This window comes from Siphateles boraxobius, unplaced genomic scaffold (assembly GCF_051911475.1).
Source record: "Siphateles boraxobius isolate OS27281-9 unplaced genomic scaffold, OSU_SipBor_1 35, whole genome shotgun sequence".
Taxonomy (NCBI): Eukaryota; Metazoa; Chordata; class Actinopteri; order Cypriniformes; family Leuciscidae; genus Siphateles; species Siphateles boraxobius.
The window spans coordinates 2,224,982-2,249,410 of NW_027508975.1; the positions used below are offsets into that span (position 1 = coordinate 2,224,982).

Here is a 24,429-nt window from a genome sequence, read left to right on the forward strand (position 1 = left end):
GTTACATTTAGTTACTGCTTAATTACCTAACACTAAACCTAACCTAATCCTAACCATATAGTAAGTTCATGTATTTAATTATTATTACTCAGTACTTAAATGTAATTAAAAAAAGTACTCCTATTTATACTTTATTTTAGGGTTTCCATGTTACAAAGTTTTTAAATAGTCTCATCACTTTGGTTATAAAATACAGACTAAATATGTAGCATACAAAAAAAATGATATGTCTATGAAAACAAGATTTTTATTTAGAAATAGGAATTTACTGTTAAAAGAATCAGTTACAATAAAAATAATTTGATATTAGTACTTGTGATAACGAATTAAAAATTCAATTATGACAGCAGTGACAAAAAGAGAAAGAAAAAGAAATACTGATATAAACAAGTATTCGTTTAACATTCAACTGTTCTTTCTAAATTAATTTTAAAGAATATGAATTGTCAGTAACACTGAAAATTACAAAAGGAAATAAACTTGATATACATGTAATGCTTGTAAACCAGATCCATTGTTCATGGATTCTAAAACATACATTTGAACCAAGGATAACATGCATTTTACATGTATAACCAAAACAACAACTATTTGAATTATTAAGCTGTATTTAGAAATCAGAAGAGAAATAAAAAACACGCAAAAGGGCTTCTATCGTTTGTGCTTCTTTAGTTAATGAAGGTTAATCCACTGAATTTGTCTTTTGATGATGTGAAAACCTAAGCTTTAACTTCTCAACATGATCATCAACATGATTCATTTAACTTACTCTATCAAAAAAACATTGATTATTTGTTGGTTAATGCCTCCCTTTGTAGTTGTAGTATCAATTATTTTGAGATATACATGTATGTGTATATATATATATATATAAACACAAACACACACACACACAAATAATTGATACAACAACTACAAAGGCAGGCATTAACCAACAAATAATCAATGTTTTTTTGATAGAGTAAGTTAAATGAATCATGTTGATGAAAAATCTACAAAAAGAAGTTAAAGCTTCAAAAGACAAACTCAATGGATTAACCTTCATTAACTAAACAAGCACAAACGATATGCATGTATGAATGAAGTAGAAGCCTTTTTTGTGTTTTTTTCCCTTCGGATTTCTAAATTCAGCTTAATAATTCAGTGATGGTTCAGTCAATTTTTTTTACCAACGGCACAAAAAAATAAAGACATAAATACAGTTTGGACTGAATTCTGATGCAAAATCTACTCAAAAACATGCTCAAACTATTTGTTACTGACGCTCAAGTGCTGTTAGACTCATTCTCATCAGTACTGCATGTAACCTTCACACCAAGGATGATCACTTCCATACTGGTTTTGCCTCATCGCAATCCATTCGTTGTTATAGAAGGACCAGTCCTGACCCGGCCAATCAGCACACGTGACCGCGACCTCCTCCTCCACCGCGCCACAGTCCTTAGGTCTGATATAAGGGTCAATCTTTTGAATGCCTTGAGATTGGACAAACTGCCCTGAGTATGCATACTGAGCAGGATTCATGAACTGATCCTTAAACACACGGCTGTCTATGTGTGAGACCACCTCCGTGTGTGTGGGAATGTCCGTCTGAGCGAGCACATCTCCTTCAGGATACTGCGGTGTATTCATGCAGTGTATTGTGTGTGGGCGTCTCTCAGGATGTGTGTTCATCACATCATCATCCACACACGTGTCTCTCAGAGAAGTTCTCTCAATCACGACGGGTCCCTCCTGCAGTGACAGGCTTACCTTAAACACAGGGTTCTTTACTTTGTTAGTGCTCTTGACATGCTTAGGATGGTTATTCTTCATTTTTTTGGCCATCTGACGAGTTGGAGGTCCAACAGGAGCTTTAATAGGACATTTCTCAGAAGGGGGCAGCAGAGACTCGGCTGGACGTTTAAGGGTCTGACTGGGACCTTTAGAAATAGATGAATATGTTATTATCTGCCTGTAACCATTTACTTTTGTCTTGACTATTACAAGATCCTTAAAAAAAAAAAAAAAGATTTACTTCAGGAATAATATTAGATAAAATAATGAAGAAAAAAAGGCACTTATCCAGTTGTGTGCAATATTTATAGATTTATTTATCTTTAAGGAATATTTTTCTTTATCTTGTTGGTTAAAACCCCCATAAATAAGCGACTCTCCCCCTTTTTTTTTAAAGACTTTTCTTGTTTAAAAAAAGGTAGCATGTTTTCTATTTTTAGAATAATACTTGAATAATTTTTTTCTTTTCCCATTGGTAAATAGTATTTTCTTGTTTTAAGCATAAACCTCACTGACTGTTGTTAGATTTATGCTTAAATCAAGGAAAAAGGATTTAGACAATATAAGATACATTATATTCTCTGAAATATAGATATCGATATATTGTCGCTGCCGGGTGGAAACCTTGTATCTCCATGTTTTGTCATTGAAATTTTTCCCCCCAAAAAATCATTATTATTGGTCGCACTGTGTCCGCCTGTGAGTTTAGCAAATATTTAACCAATGAAAAGTATTAAAAAGAGCTAGCAACTAAACCTCGTTACTCCATTGGATCCTCAAACTGTCAGTCAAATCTCATAACTCCACCCACCTCTATCATGAATGAAGTGCCACACACATTTTGGAGCGTCTCTGCTTGTTTGCAATTAGAAGTACGAAATTTTCTTTACTTTAGAAACACGTGTATATATATATATATATATTATATTATATATATAAAGGCTGATGTTTTATGCATTTGAAGAGCAGAGAAGAGTGTCTTAGTCTAGCATTTGTAGTTGAGTCACAGCCAATACTGTCTTAAATAGCATTTTATCTTTTATAACATGAGATTTTGGTCAAGTGACAGAAGAAACTGAGCGACTACACATAGCATCAATAAACTTTATAACCTGTAAATAGTGAAATTACAAAGAATGCATGTCTGACATTCACGGGTCAAAAACCTTGTAACTTGATTTAGGTATCACAGAGACACACACACACCTGTGGTTTTGTCAGTTCTATCCCTGAAAGACAGCAGATCTGATCTCCACTCCACACCAGCTCCGCAGTTCAACACATTCATACCTTTTTGGTAAAGAAAGAAGAATTTTGGCTCTCACTGACAAAGTATAATGTATTTTGCTTTCATCTGCTGTACTTACACCATTGATAATCCTTGTGCAGTACATCACTTATGAGACATGCGGACAACCTCATCACCTTCAGAACAAGATGAAATCACCAAACAGCTCTACACAATCACATCTAATTCCAATAAGGCTATGAAAATCACATTAGTTTATAATATGAACATAGGTAGTACCTTTATTTGTCCTCTTCCATCCTCTTTCTCCAGCTGAATAGCAATATCCTCAAGCATCTCATTTGTGTTGCAGCGTTTACGCTTTATAGGCAGGAGCTGCGGGTGGAGAACTTTCTGCCAACATCAAGATATTTGCATGAGTAGCAACTAGGGTGACCACCATCAAACAAACCAAATGTGGGACGATTATAAGTTTGTGTGGGACGTGTTATACCAGCACTAAAACCTAACCTGAAACTGTTATATAATGTTTATCTAACTTAATAAAAACATGTGTATTCTGCCTTTCAGCTGATAAAAATCCTTCCAGAAAACACCATTACATCACAATGTAACATGTCTTTATTCTACATGACATTTAAATTTAACATCACTGAGGCCAAAGGCATCATGCAGATCACTATTTTAGAAACAGTTCTGACCAAGTCCAACTAAATAAATAATGAACAAATAAAATATAAACCAACATGAATTTAGATCATTGACAGTCTTATATATTAAGAATATATTAAACCAAAAACTTTCATATTTTTTTAGAAAGGATGTGAATTAAAACAACCACAGCAGGAAACAAGTTGATAAATTCTGTTAAATTTAAAATTTAATTTACCGAATTATCCATTTGTTTTCTGACAGGGAACAAATGGAACGAATCACCGCTCCACATTTTGATTGACAGCCGTCACAACCCACTAGTGACAGTGTTTACTCCTTTCCTTTCAACCATTGGATAAGATTTTAAAAACGGCTTTTGCATTTTGTACTTCTGACGAAGCGCTGTGAAATATAGGTGAAAAACTACGCCGCAAAAAAAATAAATAAAATGCTTTCTTAAAAAGGCAAAATAACACATCCACGTTTTCTTAATATGATAATCAAAAACCAACAGACTGATGAAAATGCGGGACATTATCAATATGCGACGTGCGGGACAAGGGGTGAAAATACTGTGTGGTAACGCAAAGCGGGACGGGTGTCACTCAAGCAGCAACTACAAATATGGTGCCAGTATAAAGCAAATGGTAGAAATATTTTTTTAATAATTAAAGCTAATCATTTAAAGTGCTATCATCCAAATGATTCACAGGCATTATTGGGAAGTTTCAGCACCTTTAACTAGACTAGAAATGTATATTTGTGCATGTCACATTATTTTATTTTGGAGTTTATTTAGTTGCTTCCAGACATGAAAGAAGAACTATTATGCTCTTCTACTAGAATAGGATTTCATGCTTGAATGCTCAAAAAACACATATTTGACACTGTTGCAGCTCCTCTCTTCCCAGTCTGTCAGTAACGCCAAAGCCACTAGAAGGCAAGCCTGAAACCTTTAGCCAAAAAAGTGTAACGGCTAATGCTAACGCTGCGGCTGTGCGCCGGGAAGGAGTCTAGAGGCTGTTGTTTTGAATGCATGTCAATGAAGGAGAGGCTTCACTACATAAACCGCTTCTGTGAGGAAACACCTTATCATTTAAAGGTCCAATATTGTACAACCTTCTGAAGTTTTATTTTAGGTTTTGATGTCCTTAAGAATATGTACCGTAAAACTTCAAATAATAGCCGAGTCCCAAATAGACGCCGATCTCTTTTACACGCCTGGTGTGGCGACAGGTTTGGGTAAATAAAGGCCGGTCTCAAATAGAGGCCGGTTCTGTTTTGTAGTTTCGGGTCGTATTTAAACTTCTAAAACCCGTCAGATCGTCCGCTTTTTGTTTGTACGCCAAAGCAAATTTATGTCCCGCCAAGGCCTTTTTTGATCGGTGAGTGATGTAATAGAATGACTGCTGCGCTTGACAGGACGCAAACGAGCAGAGAGAGCCCGCGCCGCGCGCGCACACTCTCACATCTTCAAACAACACGAGTGCTGTCTCCCTCACGCATATTAATCAAAATCAATTGACACGATGGTAAAAGGTCGGAAGACCGCAGTTTCACGTGGAGCATTTGGCGATTTTTAGAGATTAGAGACTCTAGCAACAACATCTCAATGAACAACATCTCAACACTAAATTATAAAGGCCTGTCTCATATAGACGCCTGTCTCAAATACAAGCCGGTGCAGTTCGACGTTTTGGGAAAATAAAAGCCCGGGCTATTATTTGAAGTTTTACGGTATTATATATATTTGCGGTATAAGTACCAAAAACCATGTCAATATATTTTTACAGCTCCTTTCTCAGGAGCTCTGCCAAGATCAGGTCGATTTTGGCCCGTCTACTTAATATTCAAGAGCCTCTCTTCTGATTGGCCTGTTGTTTTCTGAGTGACCCACCATTGGTGACTGAGTAGTTCTGACATCACAAATATACGGAAGTCGCAACAGCTCGTGAAAAGGCACAGCTACTTTATGCAGGCTGTGTGCATTTGTCTGTGGATCGACTGTTTTGAAACTTATATGGTAGTTTCAGAGCCCCTAGACCTCTGTTATCATGAAAAACAACAGGAAATTTCAGTTTTGACAATAGGGGACCTTTAAGTAATCGACAGCCTGTAGGCTAATCTACAACATGTTTTACGCTAAACAATACTTTTGTTGGGAACGATATGTAGATTTTACAATAATAAAAAGGTTATTTTATTAAAGAAGATAGAGAAAGGAATGTCGCGACAGATAGGACTCATTTACGGCAGAACCATAGTTTTTAATAGTAATATTGAGTGACAGTATATTGTCAAAAAAAAAAAAATAAGAGTAAAAAATACGACGTTTTCTTTCTCTGGCTTTCAGGTTTTACCAGTTATAATAAGATAAGAATTGTAATAACTATTATAACTGTATGTAAGCATATGGATGCTGATATTATGCATTTTAATGAATCAAGAGAAAATGAATAATTTAACTATCAATATTGTGTTATATTGTATGTTATTTAATGAAAATTAAAAAAATTAAGAGTTCTTTCTATCACTGCCAGGTAAGTCTTGTTTTGTAATAATTTATGACTGCTGTGTGCCTAATGATGATGATGATATAACATATAACACTTTTAATGTATGATGGTAAAAAAATACATTGAGACGTTCTCTTTTATTCTGGATGGCAAGGGCAGTGACTGTAACACTGAGCGTATTTTGCAGTATTAAACACTTTTATTTACCACATTTATACTGATTTCAACAGGCTCTGAACTCTTGCGTCATCAGAACGTTTTCGTTACAAAAAACGCTTTGCAACTTTTTGTCAGGGCTGAACCAAGCGTGCCGCACAAGCCCTGAAAAGTGAAGCCAAAGCGTCTCGATCGCCCCCCGGTGGCCGGTCCTAGTATAGGTCATAAACCCCGCCTCCCCATGTTATTCAATGGGACGTGAGACCAACTAAAGCAATAAATTTCACTCCACATATCTTTTTTCCAAAGATAGTTTCTGTCATTTACTGTAGTTTTTATCACGCTGATGTAATTTCAAGTGTTTGTTTTTAAAATAAGTTTATTTATAGTTAGTTACGTGATGCTTTAAAAATGGTGGTGTGACGTCATGTTTGACAGGTTCACTGAGCGAAGTAGTCACTGAAGCACCAACGGACTTCGGGATCTTTGGAGGGCTGAGGAGATTGTATTTACTTTATTTTAACAAGCCTCTTGTACTGCAATCAATAGACATCAAAATTGGAGCAGAACAGAGGAACGGAGCAGACATAGGCCACTTAAAAAAAAAAGTGCAGAGTGCATTCAGCGAGATTGAGGGCGGGGCGTTGATTTCGCGGCTTTACTTTCTGCTCAGTACTACGCAGGTCTGGTCCTGAGATCGCAACTGCGCAGACTCAAGTCCCAAAATGTCAGCGCCATATCGGGACACTGGCGGCTTGACTTCTCACCAATGGAAGAGAGCGAAGGGGCGTCGTCCATCTTTTTTTACAGTCGATGGGCTGAAAGCAGCCCTGTTAATGCTCTGTTTAGTTTAGGTCTCTATGAAGGCCCATCTTCCGAAAAGCACTGATTGGTCGACTGGACCAGTGTGTTGTGATTGGTCAACCGCTTCCAGTGTGTTTGGGAAACGTCCCGCCCATTACCATAACCGCACATCTCAACAAACTACTAAATAACTCAACCAGGCCCCGTCCCTTTATTCTGCGTATGAATTATTTAAATAAGGAATATTGTGACGTGTTCGTACCCGGAAGAAACTCAAGACTACAATGAAGGCGTTTCAGGGAGTTCAGAAACACTGACACTGATATAGAGAATAACTCCTCCTGGAGGGACTTACATCTTCAGAAACTGCTGAAGACGCATCTTTTTCGGGACACTTGATCCAGAAATACAAACACTTTCTCTTCTATTCTATTTCTATTTATTTAAAAAAATAAAAAAAGGGACTGCATTAGATTAAACTGAGAGGGGTCATAGCACTTACATATTGTCGTCCTACTGTTAGTTTAACTGCTTCTATTGTTCTCATTTTGTAAGTCGCTTTGGATAAAAGCGTCTGCTTAATGAATAAATGTAAATGTAAACATAATAGTACTCCTTAAAGTTTCACAAGTTAAAGGAAGCACTGTAAACACTTACTAGGTAGTTTCGCCGGTGGTCATAGCTAGTCAAGTGGCTGAATATTTTCTTCTTCTTCAGCTTCATAGCACACAACTGACACAGGTAACAGCATGGAGGTGGATTCCCGTCCACACTCTGGCACTTGATAACAGCTTGTAGACCTGTGACAAACATGCTCACACACAGTTTAGTGCAGTGAATTTGAATCAAGGCATCACCTTTTGGACGAGACTATTGTGCTAAATTAGCTAAAGTGTGTTCATTCATTTAGTTTATTCTTAATTTCATCTGGGGTGTACTGGCTGCACTCACCGATAAGAGGCTTTCGACCCTTGTAGTTTTCTAGAAAATCCTCAAGGGATTGAACCTGATCAGAAGGGCGTTGAGTCTGAGCAAGAGTGGACTGGGCAATTGGGTTTTGTGAGAACAGAAAGATGTCCTCTTCTTTAACGTTGTCTGATTGAGCCTCCACTGTAAATATAAATGAGAATTAAAGAAAATAAGTAAAGTAAAATATATTGATATTGTCAAATATAAGCTCAATAAGAATATGTGCAACATTTATCATATTGAACTAAAGAAATCAGAACAGCACAATTAGTATCTGGTTCTGTAACTTATACATTTATAATTACACTTATCCATTGGTAAAACCATGAGATTACACCCCAACCATGGGATTAAATTAAAGTATATTTAATAAAATAAGTTACACTATTATTGTAGCTGTGGGTTATGTCTATTTTGCTCACAAAGCCTGAATAGACTCAGTAAAAACAGTAAAATTGTGAATTATTACAATTTAAATAACCGTTTTCTACTTTAATATATTTTAAAATGTAATTTATTCCTGTGATCAAAGCTGAATTTTCAGCATCATCAACAGTCTTCAGTGTCACATGATCCTTCAGAAATCATTCTAATATGATGATTTGCTGCTCACATTTCTCATCACTATCAATGTTGAAAACAGTTTTAATACTTTTAGTGGAAATGATGACGCAAACCAAGAAAGGTCAGCATTTATTTGAATCAGAAATCTTTTGGAACATTATAAATGACTGTTTAATAAATAAAAGTAATAATTTCTTCAAAATAAATCTAAATATAGCAAGTTCCGAATAAAGTGCAAATCAAAACATTGTAATGAGAGTTTAAAAAGAGTACACTACCACATGCTACCCGATTGATGACGATTGGTTGCTTTGGATTAGCCTCATCATTCCATTGATTTGAATCGTGCGTTGCAGGTTCCAATGCTTTTGTTATCATCTGGGTTCTGATGAGCTTCATAACACTGGTAATCTCCACATCCCTGACAGGCTCTGGAATATCAGGTGAGCTTTCATTTATGAAAAATCTATGCCTGCTTGTTAGACTCTGGGTTATCTCTGGTACCATGTTGCTCAATGGTGTTTGCAGCCGGGCTTCATGTGGCGTGGTTTGGGCCAGATGCAGAGGATGTGCTTCATAGCTGACTCCAAATGAATGCATGACATTATTCCCATATTCTTCACTACCATGCAAAGTGTCATTCTGGAAAGCAATTCTAATGGGGCTCCACTGTCTTGATGGTCTTACGACAGTGATTGCCCTCGTTTCAGTTAGAAACTGGTCTTCAGATGGCATCACATATTGTTGTAGACTCTGATTTCTGTCTGCGATCAGAGGTTGATCCTGATTTATGTGTTGGCTGAAGGCTGGAGATGGGGAGCTTTCTAGACGAGATATTGTAGATGAAACATGAGAATCCACAAGACTCTGATGTGTCGATGCCTGCTGGACTCTGGGTAATGGTTTGACAGGACCTGCGGTTCTAGGGGGCGATGCGTTTAGTGTTGGATTGGTTGAGACTGTTTGAGGTTCAATCATATTTGGTGTTGTAGATACAGATTGTGTTGGGAACAAACATCCTGAAGTTAGAAGTTGTGCAGTCCCATCTGTGTATCCAGACTCTCGCTGCCCTTGTAGATACATTAAAATATACCAAACATATTTCAATATCTAATTAAGTACATCAGAACCGATTAAGTCATATTAAACAGATTACGGTATGCATACCTTCAGAAGGGCTGTTTTGCTGATTCTTAATTGTCTTCATCTGAGCAAAAGCTAAGAAAATTGAGGAAAAAGTGTGATGAGGGTTAATACAGGTAGACATGTCAAAAATACTGTTTAGAGTCCAGTAAGCATTTAGTACCAAGTGACAAAATGTGAAAATGGCCAAATCTGATGTGAACTACTGTAAACGCCAATGCTAAACTAAAAGTCACTCTAGAAAGATTCTGATAAATTAATAAATGTAAACTACTGTATCACATATGTATGACATAATATAAATATTTCTGAGATGATCGCTCTTATTTTACTCAGAGCTTAGCTTGAAAAATATAAATATAGATTTTTTAAAATCCAGCCATTTTAAGTGTTGAATAAAGGCGAATTGGAGCAATAAGATAAGACGACATAAAAGACAGACCATCAGTGACAGGCAATGATGTCATCGTGTTGTAGATGACTTCATCCACACACAGAACCTTATGAGAGAAAATGGAAGGTTAGTGGGGAAGCTATATTTTAATATACAACAAAACTATTTTGATACTCCTCAGATTTATTTTACCTGTACATCACCTGTTCCCTCCCTCTTTTCAACCATTTTTGCGATATCCATGAGAGGCCGAGCCAGAAGAGTCAGGTCTGTGTAAGCTCTCCACCCACACGCATGGTGATATTTCTGTTACGGAAAATTCCCAAAAAAATAATTACATAAGAAAAACGGATGAGATGACAGACGGTGAAAAAAAAATGTATGAGTTGAATCAATGACTACTTGAAGCAAATACAATTCTTTTAATGGCGACATTAAACAATACAATACAATACAACAATACAATACACAAACAATACAATAAACAATTATTTTCAATGGCGGCACACATAAAATTACTAATATATATATATATATATATAAAACGAATGTATTATATATATATTTTTATATAATTATAATTTCTCTTTACAAGATATATATTTAAAAAACTGTTGTAAAGATAGTCAAATATCTACGATTACACACTAAGTGACATGAACAAAACAGAATTAAATTGTTAATCACAATTATTTGTATGACAAGTAAGCATGATCGTGACAGAAGTAAAAATGATCTATCTTAAGTTAATAAACACAAAGACATCTGAGACAAACAGCACAAGAGAAGAAAAGAAGCACCATTTTAAAACTACAAGATGATGATGATGAAACTAATGATAATATGCCGTGAGTGATGGAGTTTCTAGATTCTTACCACAACAATAAAAAACTTTAAAGAAAATGTCGGATTTGCTTAAAGGTGTTATACAGTACTCAACATTTGAAGTGGATCAAAAAAAGTTCAGCGAAGTTGTCCTAAGACAAGAAGGGATATCGTTCAAAATTCAAGTATAACTTTAATAAAACGTTTTTATCCACTTCAAATGTTGACTACTGTAGTTTCTGTCGTAGAAAGTCTTCTCTCTTTCAAAAGACATCTCAGTCCGGGAGTTTCCAAATGCCAAAACAAAACTGACAGCAACTTCTGTTTCATGCAGTTCATGACCAATGGCCTCATTCACAGATGTTCTCCTCCTATTCTTCAATTATTTCATTATCTTTTTGCTTTCTTTTCAATGGCGGCACACATAAAATTACTAATATATATATATATATATATATATATATATATATATATATATATATATATATAAAAACTAATATATTATATATTTTTATATAATTATAATTTCTCTTTACAGATTACACTTAAAAAGTCCAATATTGCTAGAAAATACAAAGTAGAGAAGAATAAATGCAGATGTAATATTCTCGTACAGTGGATAGAGTGGTAGTTTCTTGATTCTGCTCAAATTGCTCCCAATCCATACAACAAAATATACTGTATTTCTAATAAAAATATGCTGTACTTCTGCATGGAAGTGGTCCATGCAGGCACAAGAGAATTGTGTATATACAGTATTAAAGAGAGTCATAAAAGAGAGTAAATTAATTAAGAATGCAATGAGGAAAATCTAAACAAAAATATGCAGATAAGAAATTTATACAATAAAACTAAACAATTGTAAACAATAAATATGCTAAACAAATCAAAACATACTTATTAACGATACTTAATGTAAGAAAGGATATAAAGATATATAAAATCATACAAATAAATTCTTATATATAAAATATAGAAGAAAGCAAAAGAAACTACGGAGCCCTTAAAGGGACATGGTGGTGGAAAAATAATAATAATAAAAAACAAAATATGAAATGGGAGGAAAAATAATAAGTCTAATGACTTTTAATAATAACTTTTGCGTTCGCTCACACAAAACATTTGAAACTTTGTGTTCGCTCCGAAAAGCATTGACTTAGTATTTTTCCTCCCATTTCATATTTTTATTTTTCACCATGTCCCTTTAGGGGCTCTGTAAGAACGTGTCATCTCAAGTTAAAGACCTTTAAAATATAAAAATCTCAATATCTTACCATGTAATTGTATCTGTGAATGCTGCCCATGATGTGGTTTCTGATGTCAGGCTTGGTTATTCTCAAAAAGCAGACATCACAAAAGTACAGAGCAGGCTGACAGTATGTCAACACCTCAGTGATGGAGTTCAGACCTGAAACATCCAAACATGTTCAAATTAACACATATAAAGCAGATTTCAGATGTTTTCTTGTGTACACACTTGTAGTTCGTTTTGCTTGGTTCGTTTTACCCGGACCAAAAACCAACAAAGAAAACATTAGTCCTGGTCTGCTTAGTGTTCACATCAGCATTTTTTTTACTAAATATACCTAACCTAAAAGCATAGAGATGTGTTCACAACCTGATTTGTTGACTTTTATGATGTATATTTCGAGATGGAACTTACCGAGCATCCAAAACAATGCCACACTTACAGTTTTAATTAAACCAACCATGCCAAGCCTGAACACATACTAAATCCTTTTAGATGTTGTATTGTCTCTCACCAATGATGGGCTGTTCTCTGTTCTGATTGTGCAGATATGAACGTATGGCATTATACAGTTGACTGCGGCTCCCTGGAACACAATACACTACAATTAGGGCATACAGCTAGGGCATAATATATAATATAATAACAGGAGTGTCATCAGAGACAGAACAAACCTGCCGAGCTGCTTGAAGACAACATAACTGGGCTGCAGTGAAGACAACAAACAAAAATACCAAGAAACAACATGAAGTAAACTTGCAAGCTATCCACAAGTAACGTTACATTCAGAATAGCATACTAATATCTTAGTCTTACTTTATCTGCAGTGTACAGTATGTGTATATACTGTGTGGAGTATGCCAATTTTTGAAATATGTTTATCTTTGATCACGTGTACTGTTTTACAACAGCTACGAAGTATGCAGTAACTATGAATTACATTTTGAACGAAATATATGACGTTTGCTGCCGTTGTTTAAAAAAAAATCAACGGATTCTCACTAAACCGTAACCCGATGATATTGATAATACGAATATGAATTTGTTGGCGAACATGTCAATATTGCAACCTATCGTTGGTTGTTCTTACTCTCATCATAACTATTAGAACTTTTAGTTGATTAATAAAGAGAAAACAGCTATAAACCCAACATGACGGAAAACTGCCTACAAGCAATCGATGAGTTTTCATCGTTAGGATCACGTAACGTAAAAGTAAACGTCTGAACGTACCGCTAAATTACCACAAAAGCACGTGCGATTAGCTTGTCGATTACAATCCGATACAACTCTTAACTCTGCACACAAAAACAGATGAGAAGTGGTTTATCAAAGAGTTACATGATAATCAACGTGCCTACCTGTACTTTATTCTTTTGTGAGGTAAATGCACGCGCGCAAGCTTAGAGGTTTGGAGGTGTGCATAGAATCGTGAATATTCATTAACACGTCAGCACTACTTCGTGTATATTCATGCTCACGAATCTTGTTTCCTGTGGTGAAACTACGAATGAAGAAACAAAACTCTTCAAGAGAAACTTTCAAGAGCTAAAAAAAAGAAGAATTAAAATGTGAAGCAAGCTCAATCACACTGATGGACACAATTGCACAATTTTCATTTGTTGTTGTTGTTGTTGTGGTGGTGGTGGTGGTTGTTTTTTAAATTATCAATGCACAAAAGACAAACTTTCAAGAGCTAAAAAAAAAGAATTAAAATGTGAAGCAAGCTCAATCACACTGATGGAAACAATTGCACAATTTTCCTTTGTTGTTGTTGTTGTTGTGGTGGTTGTTTTTTAATTAATCAATGCACATACACTTATATTTAAATATGCAAGTTTTTTGTATTTCTAATTATTTGCTTCGTATGCATTGTCTTCAGATTTCAGATCTAAAGAATTAATAGTTTTACTGTTTTAGTGAGTTTTGTAATGTGATCTCCTTCCCCTTCAAGGCTGAGGAAGTGATAAACTATCCATTCCAAGCATTCTGTGTTGTCTCTCTGGAGGCCAGTGTTCAGATAAATATGTTTGCATCTCCTTTCCTGTCTATCTAATCATTTCTTGTACACCCTGTTTAGTCACATGCTCGTAAGACATGTAGGCTACTTATTATCCATAAGGAGCAATGTTGCATCTGGTATAATCATGAATGGAGTTGTTTGTCTCTTTATGGACTCTTTCAGCTCAGCTGACAGTCTCCTTTCTTTCCTATATGGACTTGTTATTTTATTTGTTGGTTTCAGCCTACGTCCTAGACTTGCTATATAAAGTATGGCACGAGCACAATAATGCTGACTATTGAATGAACTACACTTCTGAGTGTGTGTCATTCTTTATTCCCCAGTATTAGTGGTGCTCTGCATTGATCTGATATCCAATTTTATCTAACATATTTAATTATGCAATATTTTTATTTCTAATTCTTTGCATCGTACGCATTGTCTTTAGATTTCAGATTTTAGGAATGAATACTTTTACTTATTTACTGTGTTTTATCATGTGATCTTCTTCCCCTTCAAGGCTGAGGAAGTGATAAACTACACAAATTCTGTGTTGTCTCTCTGAAGCCCAGTGTGACCTTGTCTTGGGAGTGGATTAAAGAAAAGAATTACTGCTACTTTAATAACCAGTTCAAGAATCTCCTAAATTATCATTTCTTTAATCTGTCTCAGAGGCCCGTACCACTTCCCTCTTTATCTATTCTAAAGACATATGTTTTTCAGGCACTATGCTTAACCAGGCAGAACTGGAAAGCAAGCAGGTGATACAACTTACTTGTGAGCTACAAAATTATATTTATTATATAGTTAATCACAGTCTTCTTAAATGCATTTATTCATGCCATGTTTTATCTGAGAGGCGACCCTAGGGTGACCCAACAGAGGAATGCTTTTAAGACCCATATAGTCCAACTATGCCTGGGTTCATGCACTGCAAAAAAACAAAAAACAAAGAAAAGATTTTCTTACTCAGTATTTTTGTCTTGTTTTCCAGTACAAATATTGACAAACTCTTAAATCAAGATACATACTTAAGACTTGTTTTCTGAGAAAAATCATTACAATTGAGTGAGTTTATGCCTGAAATAAGAAGAAAAAAACTGGCACTTAACACTTAAATCAATGGGGAAAAATCTTTTCCTCTACATTCTTAGCTACTCCTTCAGGTTTTTCCGCTTGATTCATTGCTTCATGCTACATTAATGAGGAGAACGTTTCAATAAGTCTGTTTGAAGGTTGTTTTCTGTCATATCTCTATGTTTTGATTCACTCCTTTGCAGCTGGTGGAGGTCTGTCCTGAAGACAGACAACCCGGAATAAGAAAGAAACTATGTTTGTTCTAACAGTGCACAGTAAAAAACAAAAAACCGTTGGGTTATTTTTTTAACCTAACTGTTGGGTTACACATATTGGGTCACTAAATTGGGTTATTTTCAAAATAATATTGTGTCATTCTGAAAATCGTTTTCTAAAAAATTTCTAGTAACAACCCAGCTGTTGGGTTAAATAGGCTATACGGTTTCCGCAGCAACGGTTCAAATTTTAAGGGTCCAGGGGCAGACAGTAAACATAAAAAAGCTGCTGCATCCTGATTATGAAAGGTAAGTCATGCAAAAAGTTTGATATTAGCAAATTATTATTACTGGCCATTATAATAATCATCTACAAGCATGTTTTCTCCTGAAGTCCAAGTCTTTTCAAAACAAAAGTCGATAAAAGCATTGATCTTTATGGAACGCTGTGACGTCAACGATCTCCAAGGGACCGTTTATAAATTACATCATAAAATCTCTTGGGTTAAAGCATGGAAATTACCAAATAAGTTTTATGTCAATAACAAAATTAAGAAAGTGTCTTACGAAATACTTCACAGAATTTATGCTGCTAATGCTAAGCATGTTTTCGAAAGATTTAAGCTTAATATTTCATATAGGCCTACTTGTGAATTTTGAGCACCTGCAGAAAAAGAAACAATTTTGCCTCTGTTTTTTCATTGTATTCGCTCAAGATTGTTTTGGAAAGATTTAGAAACCTTTATTAATAGAAAACTGACGTGATGGAATTGTTTTTATACTCAGAATGACAATTTGGAATATGTAAAGAACAACTTATTACAGTTATTTGTTTTATTAGGAAAATACCATATACATGAAAAGAAGTGGGCTCAAGTTAACCAAATTTTTCACATTTTATAAATGACTTCACATTATATGTACATCTTTTGGAACAAACTAAAAACAAAAAAGCAATGAAAACATTGGTGTCAATATTGAGATGGCCCGCTTATGATTCAACATTTGTTCCAAATACTATAGACGATAGCTTTAAAGTTTGGACTAAACGAGGAACAAATTTTTACATAAAGGACAAATGTTGGATTTTGAGACACTCAAATGTGAACATTTGTTATGTAATAAGGATTTTCATAGGTACTTACAAATAAGACATAAAATTGAAAATATTATAAGGGAATATAAAGACAACGAAAACAATATTCTCACAATGTTTATTTCAATTTATAAAAAGGGGGACATGACTAAAATAGTTGCAAAATTGTATAATAGTCTACAAGACAGAAAATTAGAAAATACCCAATACATTAAAAATAAATGGGAAATGGAAGGAAATTTGGAAATCCTAGAGGAAGATTGTGCAAATATACTTAAATCACAGTGGAGGACAACACATTCCTCAACCTGGAGAGAATTCGGCTGGAAAAATGCTAGATTTTTCCTCACTCCTGAGCAGAAGAGATATCAAAGCAAAAATGCAATCTGCTGGAGAATGTGTGGCTCGAATGAAGCAAATCATAGCCATATATTCTGGGAATGCTCTAAAGTTCAAAAATATTGGCAAGAAATCCATAAGAGTTTAGAGAGTATATTTATGGAACCCGTCCAATTTAGTTTATTAACTCTATACTTGGGTCTTACAAATCTTAAATCAGAAGATAAATCTGATAAATATTTAATGAGAATCCTGTTGATAGCTTGCAAAAAAGCTATAACTAGAAAGTGGTTGCAACCTGAATCACCGGGAATCAACGATTGGCTGGGAATTGTGTATGAAATTTACACAATGGAGAGGTTAACCATGAATCTTCGGCTACAGTCCGAGAAATTTATCAAGCTATGGAGAAAATGGATAGACTACATTCTCCCACTTAGACCAGACCTAGTGTAGAAATTTTGAAAAATTTTACGAAAAGAAGGGATTAAGAGATTATTGATTAAGAGATACGAAGGATATGGAATGAAAGAAGTAATGATAGGAATAAATATAAATACCCATATTGGGAATGAGAGTACTTCTGGATTAAAATGCATCATCCTCAAATGTTTTCTTTTGTATATAGTTAATAAAAAAAAATTTGAAAACGGATCGGATCTAGTACCCAAACTACAGGCAGAGTAATAAATATATAACTATAGCTTACTGAATTTACAAAAAAGCTGTAATATTTGGTTGGCTGACATTGCCTTGCAACATATTTTATTGTTACTACAATTGATGACTTTTATGTCCCTTTTTTTCTTTCTCTTATTATTTTGGATGTAATATCTGTTTCACAAAATATGTTTTGCTGTTTATTTTTATTATTTATTTTATTTATTTTTAGCCAATATACCCAATTGTTGAATGCCTTGACTAAGATTCCAGGTACCATCCAATTGTAAGGAAATGTTATAATTACTGTAATAAAAAAAAGAAAAGAAAACATGTAATGCTTTGAAAGCACTGGATTTTATGTAAAACTTCTTTATTTATTTATTTATTTATTTTATTTCCTGGCATATAATGTTAATGTGATATTGTGAATATCTGATACCTCTTGTTCTTGTGGCATTGAAATTTTCTTTTACATGATACATTTACTTCAGATTGCTGAGGGAAGCTTGTGAACCTAAAAAATCTGCTTACTTTCATCAAAATTGTTCCAAAGACGTGGCTAACATACACACATAGATGCATACATAGGCCTATACATAAATATTAATCAGACAAAATGTGTGTATTTCTGTGTGTGCGAGCTCTGTGATGGACTGACCACGTTTCTTGATGTTCTTAATTTGGTAACTAATTACAGCACAATTCATTCATGAAAGCTATCCAAACAATTTTTAACATTATCAAGTGCTCAAATGTCATATGGAACCTTATTTTGGCAATTAAAATGTATGCTAAATAAATACAGACTTTAGTAAGTCCATTCTTAATGATTAAAGGCATTGCTTAAAAAGTTTTTTTAAAAAAAGAGTTCCTACAGAACATACTATAATGTTTGGTTTCCTAATATCTTAAAGTTAAATTTTGTGAATGTTTTAAGCATGATAAAATTTAAATTTATAAATAATATTAATAAATAATTATTAAATAACGTTTTTTCAATATTATGAGTCATGTTTCTGTGTTAGCTAACTAATAACTGTAATTATTACTAAGACTTTCTCTTTACAGCTGCATGCCATGTTCAGTTATTTTCAATCCCCAATATCATAATGTGTGAATTTGTTGATGTGTATAAGCTTGCATTTCACGCAAATCTCCTTTCCCAGATTGCATGCTATATATTTTACTATCATAGCTGTTTATTTTTACAACAACTTCCTTAACTTTTAGCCTCATGCCTTCTGTGTAGAATATAAAATCTTCTTTGTGTCATATCTTTACTTTTATTATTTCTTACCTTTATATTTATTACCTTCTTACCTTAAGCAGAGATTCTTTCCAGAGATTCCAGATACTATTTGTACATTTCTTGTAAATCTGTTTTCAAACTGTGAATTGTGAAAACGGCTAGACAAATAAAAATTACTTGATTTGACAACTTCAGCATTATCATGCACAAAAGGGCATACTACATATTCTTTGGCTTTTGAAATATAAGATATTTTTAATCAGGCAACACATACAGTTCAGTATATTTGGAATATGTTTACAGTATTTTACACATTACATCCAATTTCAGAACTTTCCCCTCAATATTTCAGCAGTATTTCAATGGTTGCACAGACTGCTCCAAAGCAGCTCTTACATTGCCAAGCACCCTCTGTCCTCCTGAGACCCAGAAAATAAAGATTTGTGAATTTAGTTTTTTTTGTGTGTGTCATCATTACATTGTTTAGAGCATAAGATTCTTTTTTTTAAATATCATTTTTGAAAAATTATATTTTATTTATGTTGTGCTATGTCCTCTGGGTCTCAATTATCATTATTTTCAATAAAAAGACATGAATAGGCAAAAATAATGGTCTTTTTTTAAAATCACCAATACATTTTTAAGTTTCAGGATTTTATATAACAAACTTTGTATAAAGATGATTGTCAACTATGTTAGGAAAGATATAACAGAATACTTTGATATACCATTTTTCCATATACCATTTTTCTTTATGCAATATGTGTGTAAAATGACCATATAAGCGGGTTTTCCTATTTTATAATGTATCTATACATTTGATCTAATTTGCATATTAATGTGGTCTTGAGGCGACATGTAATCAACCAAGAAGTGTAATAATGGGAGTAATAATTGGCAAGATTTTCGTAATAATATCTAATATTTCATAGGAATATTGAAATATAATTTCTTTCCCTATTCACTTGATGTGTCTTCCAAAATGCCTTATAAACATGATTTAAGTCCTGCTGTCCGCTATAGTGTACATGTATGAAATCAGAGTCTTGTTTCGCAACAGAAAGTCAAATTTTGATTTGAAACCCCATAACATTTTCCTGAGATTTTTATTTATTAAGCCAATTTAAATGATCATTACAAAATGTTATCATATTTCCATAAGAGTGTTAAATTTGAACAATTAATGTCAGTAATTTAAAGTCCAAGGAGAGGCAGTTGTCATTATGAAACTTCCCAACATTTGGTATCTCTGAACACCCCTGAATGTGCTCTTTACACGACTAAAACTGTAACATGTATGATGTCAGAGAAATTCACTAAAATATAATGTCCGCTACTGAGGACAAAAGTCTATTCCTAGACTAGGCTAGAGAAATGTTTTTAAACCCTGTTCATGCAGGCACTCCTACACCAACTCTTCCTCCTCAATCACACCTGAATAAACTCATCAGCTCGTTAGTAGAGACTCCAAGACAAGAAATATACGGGTCAGATAAGGGAGACGTCAAAAATGTGCACTATTGGTGTGCTAGAGGACATAAAACATCTCTAATTGGGCAACCAAAGCACGTACATTTTTTTAAACTTTATATGGTGCCATAAAACAAACTGAATACGCTATTGTTCAAAAAGTCAGATTAAATGTTTTTGCAATTTAAAGTCTTTGATATGTAATTTACTGCTTTTGTGGTAAATCACCCATGATCATTTGTTCAAAAGGTTTTAACTGAAGGGACTAACTGAAATGAAATTACTTATTACCTTTATCCACTGAAAATACACAGGGCTTGTGTGTTATAAAGCATAGTTAACCGACAGATAATTGTTTCATGATGCCACTCCCATTGCCACAGCCCCGAAAAGTTATTACAGACATCGTTAAAATAGTCCAAGTGACTACAGTGGCTCAATCTTAAGTTTATCAAGCGACGAGAATACTTTTTGTGCGCAAAAACAAACAAAAATAACGATTTTATTTCAACTATTCATTTCCTTCTCTGTTGGCCTCGAGTCAGTTAACGTAGTGTGATTGCGTAGTGCTACGTCACACGTAGGCTCACTATTGGCCGACGCTGGTCATGTGTGTGACGTACAACACAGAAGCGCTGCGCTATTAGTGAACTGACTCGAGGCCCACAGAGAAGGAAATGAATAGTTGAAATAAAGTTGTTGTTTTTTTGCGCACAAAAAGTATTCTCGTCGATTGATAAACTTAAGATTGTTTTAACGATGTTTTTAATAACTTTTCGGGGAACAAGTGTCAATCTCTTAAGAAGCCTATGGAGGAGTGATCCAGCTCTCAGATTTAATCAAAAATATCTTAATTTGTGTTCCGTAGATGAACGAAGGTCTTACGCGGTTGGAACAACATGAGGGAGAGTAAATACTGACAGAATTTACATTTTTGGGTGAACTATCCCTTTCAGAGAAATGTTTTCCAATGGGCTTATTAGATATTTATTGAATTATTATTATTATTATTAGTAGTAGTAGTAGTAATCTGTGAATGGAAATTCTGTATTGTTTGTTATTGTTGTATTGTTTTCCCTTTCTCCTTCAATAAAAAAAATTAACAATTATTATTATTAGTAGTAGTAGTAGAATCATTTTTACTTAACAAAAGCCTGAAGTGTTGGGAAGGGAAACTAAATCTAATCATTCTCTCTATGTAAGTATTAAATTACTTTTTAAGAATATGTAATATTTTCAAGAATTGCTAAATGTATCTTATATTTAAACATATCTAAATATCAGAGGTTGTGTCCTTCACTTGTGTCAGATAACATTCACAACTGATCATGCCATCAATAAAAGACCACACAAAAAAAAAATATTCTTAGAAAATAAGTTAGGCCTATTTCAAGAACAGGTGGGACTGTAATACCAAGTGGAAAAAAACACATGCCAAAATATATTTAAAATAAAATATTTTAATACTATGTATAAATACATTACCATATTTACTGACATATCGGTTGAGTTATCAATATTTTAATTAAACTTTATTTGGAGTACTTTATTGCACAATGCACATTTTTTAATATTAAGCCTATAATGTGTTTTAATATCACTGTTAGTAAGGATGGTATGATCTGATCTAATATCAGTCTTTAAATGCAAGGTATTTAAAGTGTACCTAAAGTATGCTTGCAATAGTTACACTTTAGCAGAATCAAATCACCCTTGTGCGTCAATTAAAAAAAGGTACATATAGGTCCATAGTAGACAAAAATGTCTGTCAAAAAACCAATAAAATTTTTAAGACTTAAGTCTAGTCTCATTTTGAAAGGAGACCCTTGGCAGATTATTGTAGTTAAAAAAAGTGAAACCAAAAAAAGTTATAGAGGTTTAAGTGTATGAAAATGATTTATGAACAATATTGTAGCGACTGACCGAATCCTGTTTTCCTTTCACTACTGAACAAATATGAACACATATATGTTTAATTCACAAAACCTTGAATCATGTGAAATGGTGCCCCAATGTCTGCCAGCAGGTCATTGATTAACTCCATTAATGACGCATTGCGCAATCAAGAAACAGGTCCCCGTTGTTCTCGAAACCCTCACGTGGTGCACACCACGGATGGACAGTATACCCTAAGGATACACACACACACACGCATGCATATCTAATTAGTTTTGTCTTATTCTATAGATGTAATTGGAGACTGGTCTGTAACTTCAAACACTTTCTCATCCTCTTACTCTCTCTCTCTCTCTCCCTCTCACTTAATCTCTCTCTCTCTCACTCCTGTTGTTATTCGTTTGTCTAGTTAGTTTTACTGTTTATTGTACATACATGTATCCCGGGTTTAAATGTAGAATTCTGTATCCGTAGTTTCATTTTATTAAAACCATTATATTCTTGATTGCTAATTGTCTAAAATGCTCATTTTTACAAAGTCAATGAAATGTTTGATCTAGCTACAAAGCTTTACAATTCGTTACTATTTCAGTAACCTAAATTTTATAATAACAAGAAGGTGATTTTTCATGGCCAGAAAATAGCTTTTTTGGAATTATAAGAAAGAGATAATTTTTGTTGAAAATTGATAAGTTAATCTTATGGCCGTTTGCTGGACAAACAGATTGTTCGATAACTAAATTAATTCCATTTAAGGTTATCTCATATAATCGATCTGTAATAAGACTTTTGATATATTAATGACGAACCATAACCCATTATGGTGATCATTCATATATACAATCGATCTATTTTCAGCTTCGATAATTTAACTGTAATGTGCAATATATTAATCATTCATGATTAATTATTAAATTCCCCATATATAATTTGAGCTAATTTAATGTAAGACTCATTGTCGCTACAATATTTTGTATAAAATTTAAACAAGTCGTTACTCGTGCTACAAATTTGAAGTTGATAGGCTATCTCAACGAGCTTTCAGTAAGATTGGTGCACACAGGTTGGATTTATGATTTGCAGTAGTTTTCTCTCTCAAATATAACAAGCACACAAATGAGTGCACACAAACATTTTTTTTTATTACACATACAAACAACACTCTGACATCAACAGACCCACACAATTATAGCTGCATAATTTATGCAATTGGCTCTATAATATGCCTAAGCAGAAACTGGGAATAAAGCGAGTTGCTTTATGCCAAACCTGAGAAAAATGGCACCATCTGGTAATAAATAGTAAAATTTAAAATTTTGAAGCCTTTCCAACAGAATGAAAGCCTATTAACAAAAATCGCGTCCTTTTTTAGTTAAATGATCCAGTGATTAAAAATTCATAGGTCCTGAGTGGAACTATTTTGTGTGCCTGTAGTGCATCAAGTATCAATACGATGCATCAAGTATATCAATTTAATACCAAAAGTACAATTGCAGGGTATTTATATAAAGTATATACATATGTAAATGTATTTTACTGTAGGATACTTCGCATAAAATAAATGTATTTCCAATACATTTTGGCATATTTATTTTTCATTAAGGATCATAATAGGAATCTTTAGTTAAAGTTGGATCATGTAGTATTTAATCTACAATGTGTTTGGAAATTGATTAATTGTTCGACGACAGGTACGGAAATGGCAGACGTGAAAAACCAGTATGAAACAGAGGTTCTGGAAAGAGAGAGAGGCGCAAAACATCTGGATCACAGGCACCAACTCGGACGCAACTAATTTAGAGCCTGACAGGTCAGGGGGTCTGAAGTCAAGTCAAGTCACCTTTATTTATATAGCGCTTTTTAACAATACAAATTGTTTCAAAGCAGCTTTACAGAGATAACAGGAAAGTAAAGTTGTAATAGTATTGTTAAATTCAAAATTAAATGTTAAATGTCCCCAACTGAGCAAGCCAAAAGCCAATGGCGAATGAAGGCGAAAAAAAGGCGACAGTGGCAAGGAACCAAAACTCCATCAGGTGACAGAATGGAGAAAAAAACCTTGGGAGAACCCAGGCTCAGTCAGGGGACCAGTCCTCCTTTGGCCAACAAACGAACAGTGTATG

The 24,429-nt window shown here is 34.1% G+C and overlaps 2 protein-coding genes across 2 annotated transcripts in view; one reads left to right on the forward strand and one right to left on the reverse strand.

Moving 5' to 3' along the window:
- Positions 1-24,429, forward strand: part of ppt1 (palmitoyl-protein thioesterase 1 (ceroid-lipofuscinosis, neuronal 1, infantile)) — a 356,601-nt gene that overhangs the window by 57,623 nt on the left and 274,549 nt on the right. The window lies entirely within an intron of this gene.
- LOC143702231 (uncharacterized) lies at positions 226-13,136 on the reverse strand. Its single transcript, XM_077195778.1, has 14 exons — positions 13,116-13,136; positions 12,974-13,005; positions 12,814-12,885; positions 12,325-12,458; positions 10,418-10,531; positions 10,274-10,331; positions 9,856-9,906; positions 8,967-9,758; positions 8,107-8,265; positions 7,813-7,955; positions 3,305-3,418; positions 3,144-3,201; positions 2,983-3,066; positions 226-1,922 (listed from the first exon to the last, which is right to left on the reverse strand). Exons 2-14 carry the CDS (start codon positions 12,996-12,998, stop codon positions 1,291-1,293), a joined length of 2,436 nt encoding a protein of 811 aa, XP_077051893.1. The 5' UTR covers positions 12,999-13,005; positions 13,116-13,136; the 3' UTR covers positions 226-1,290.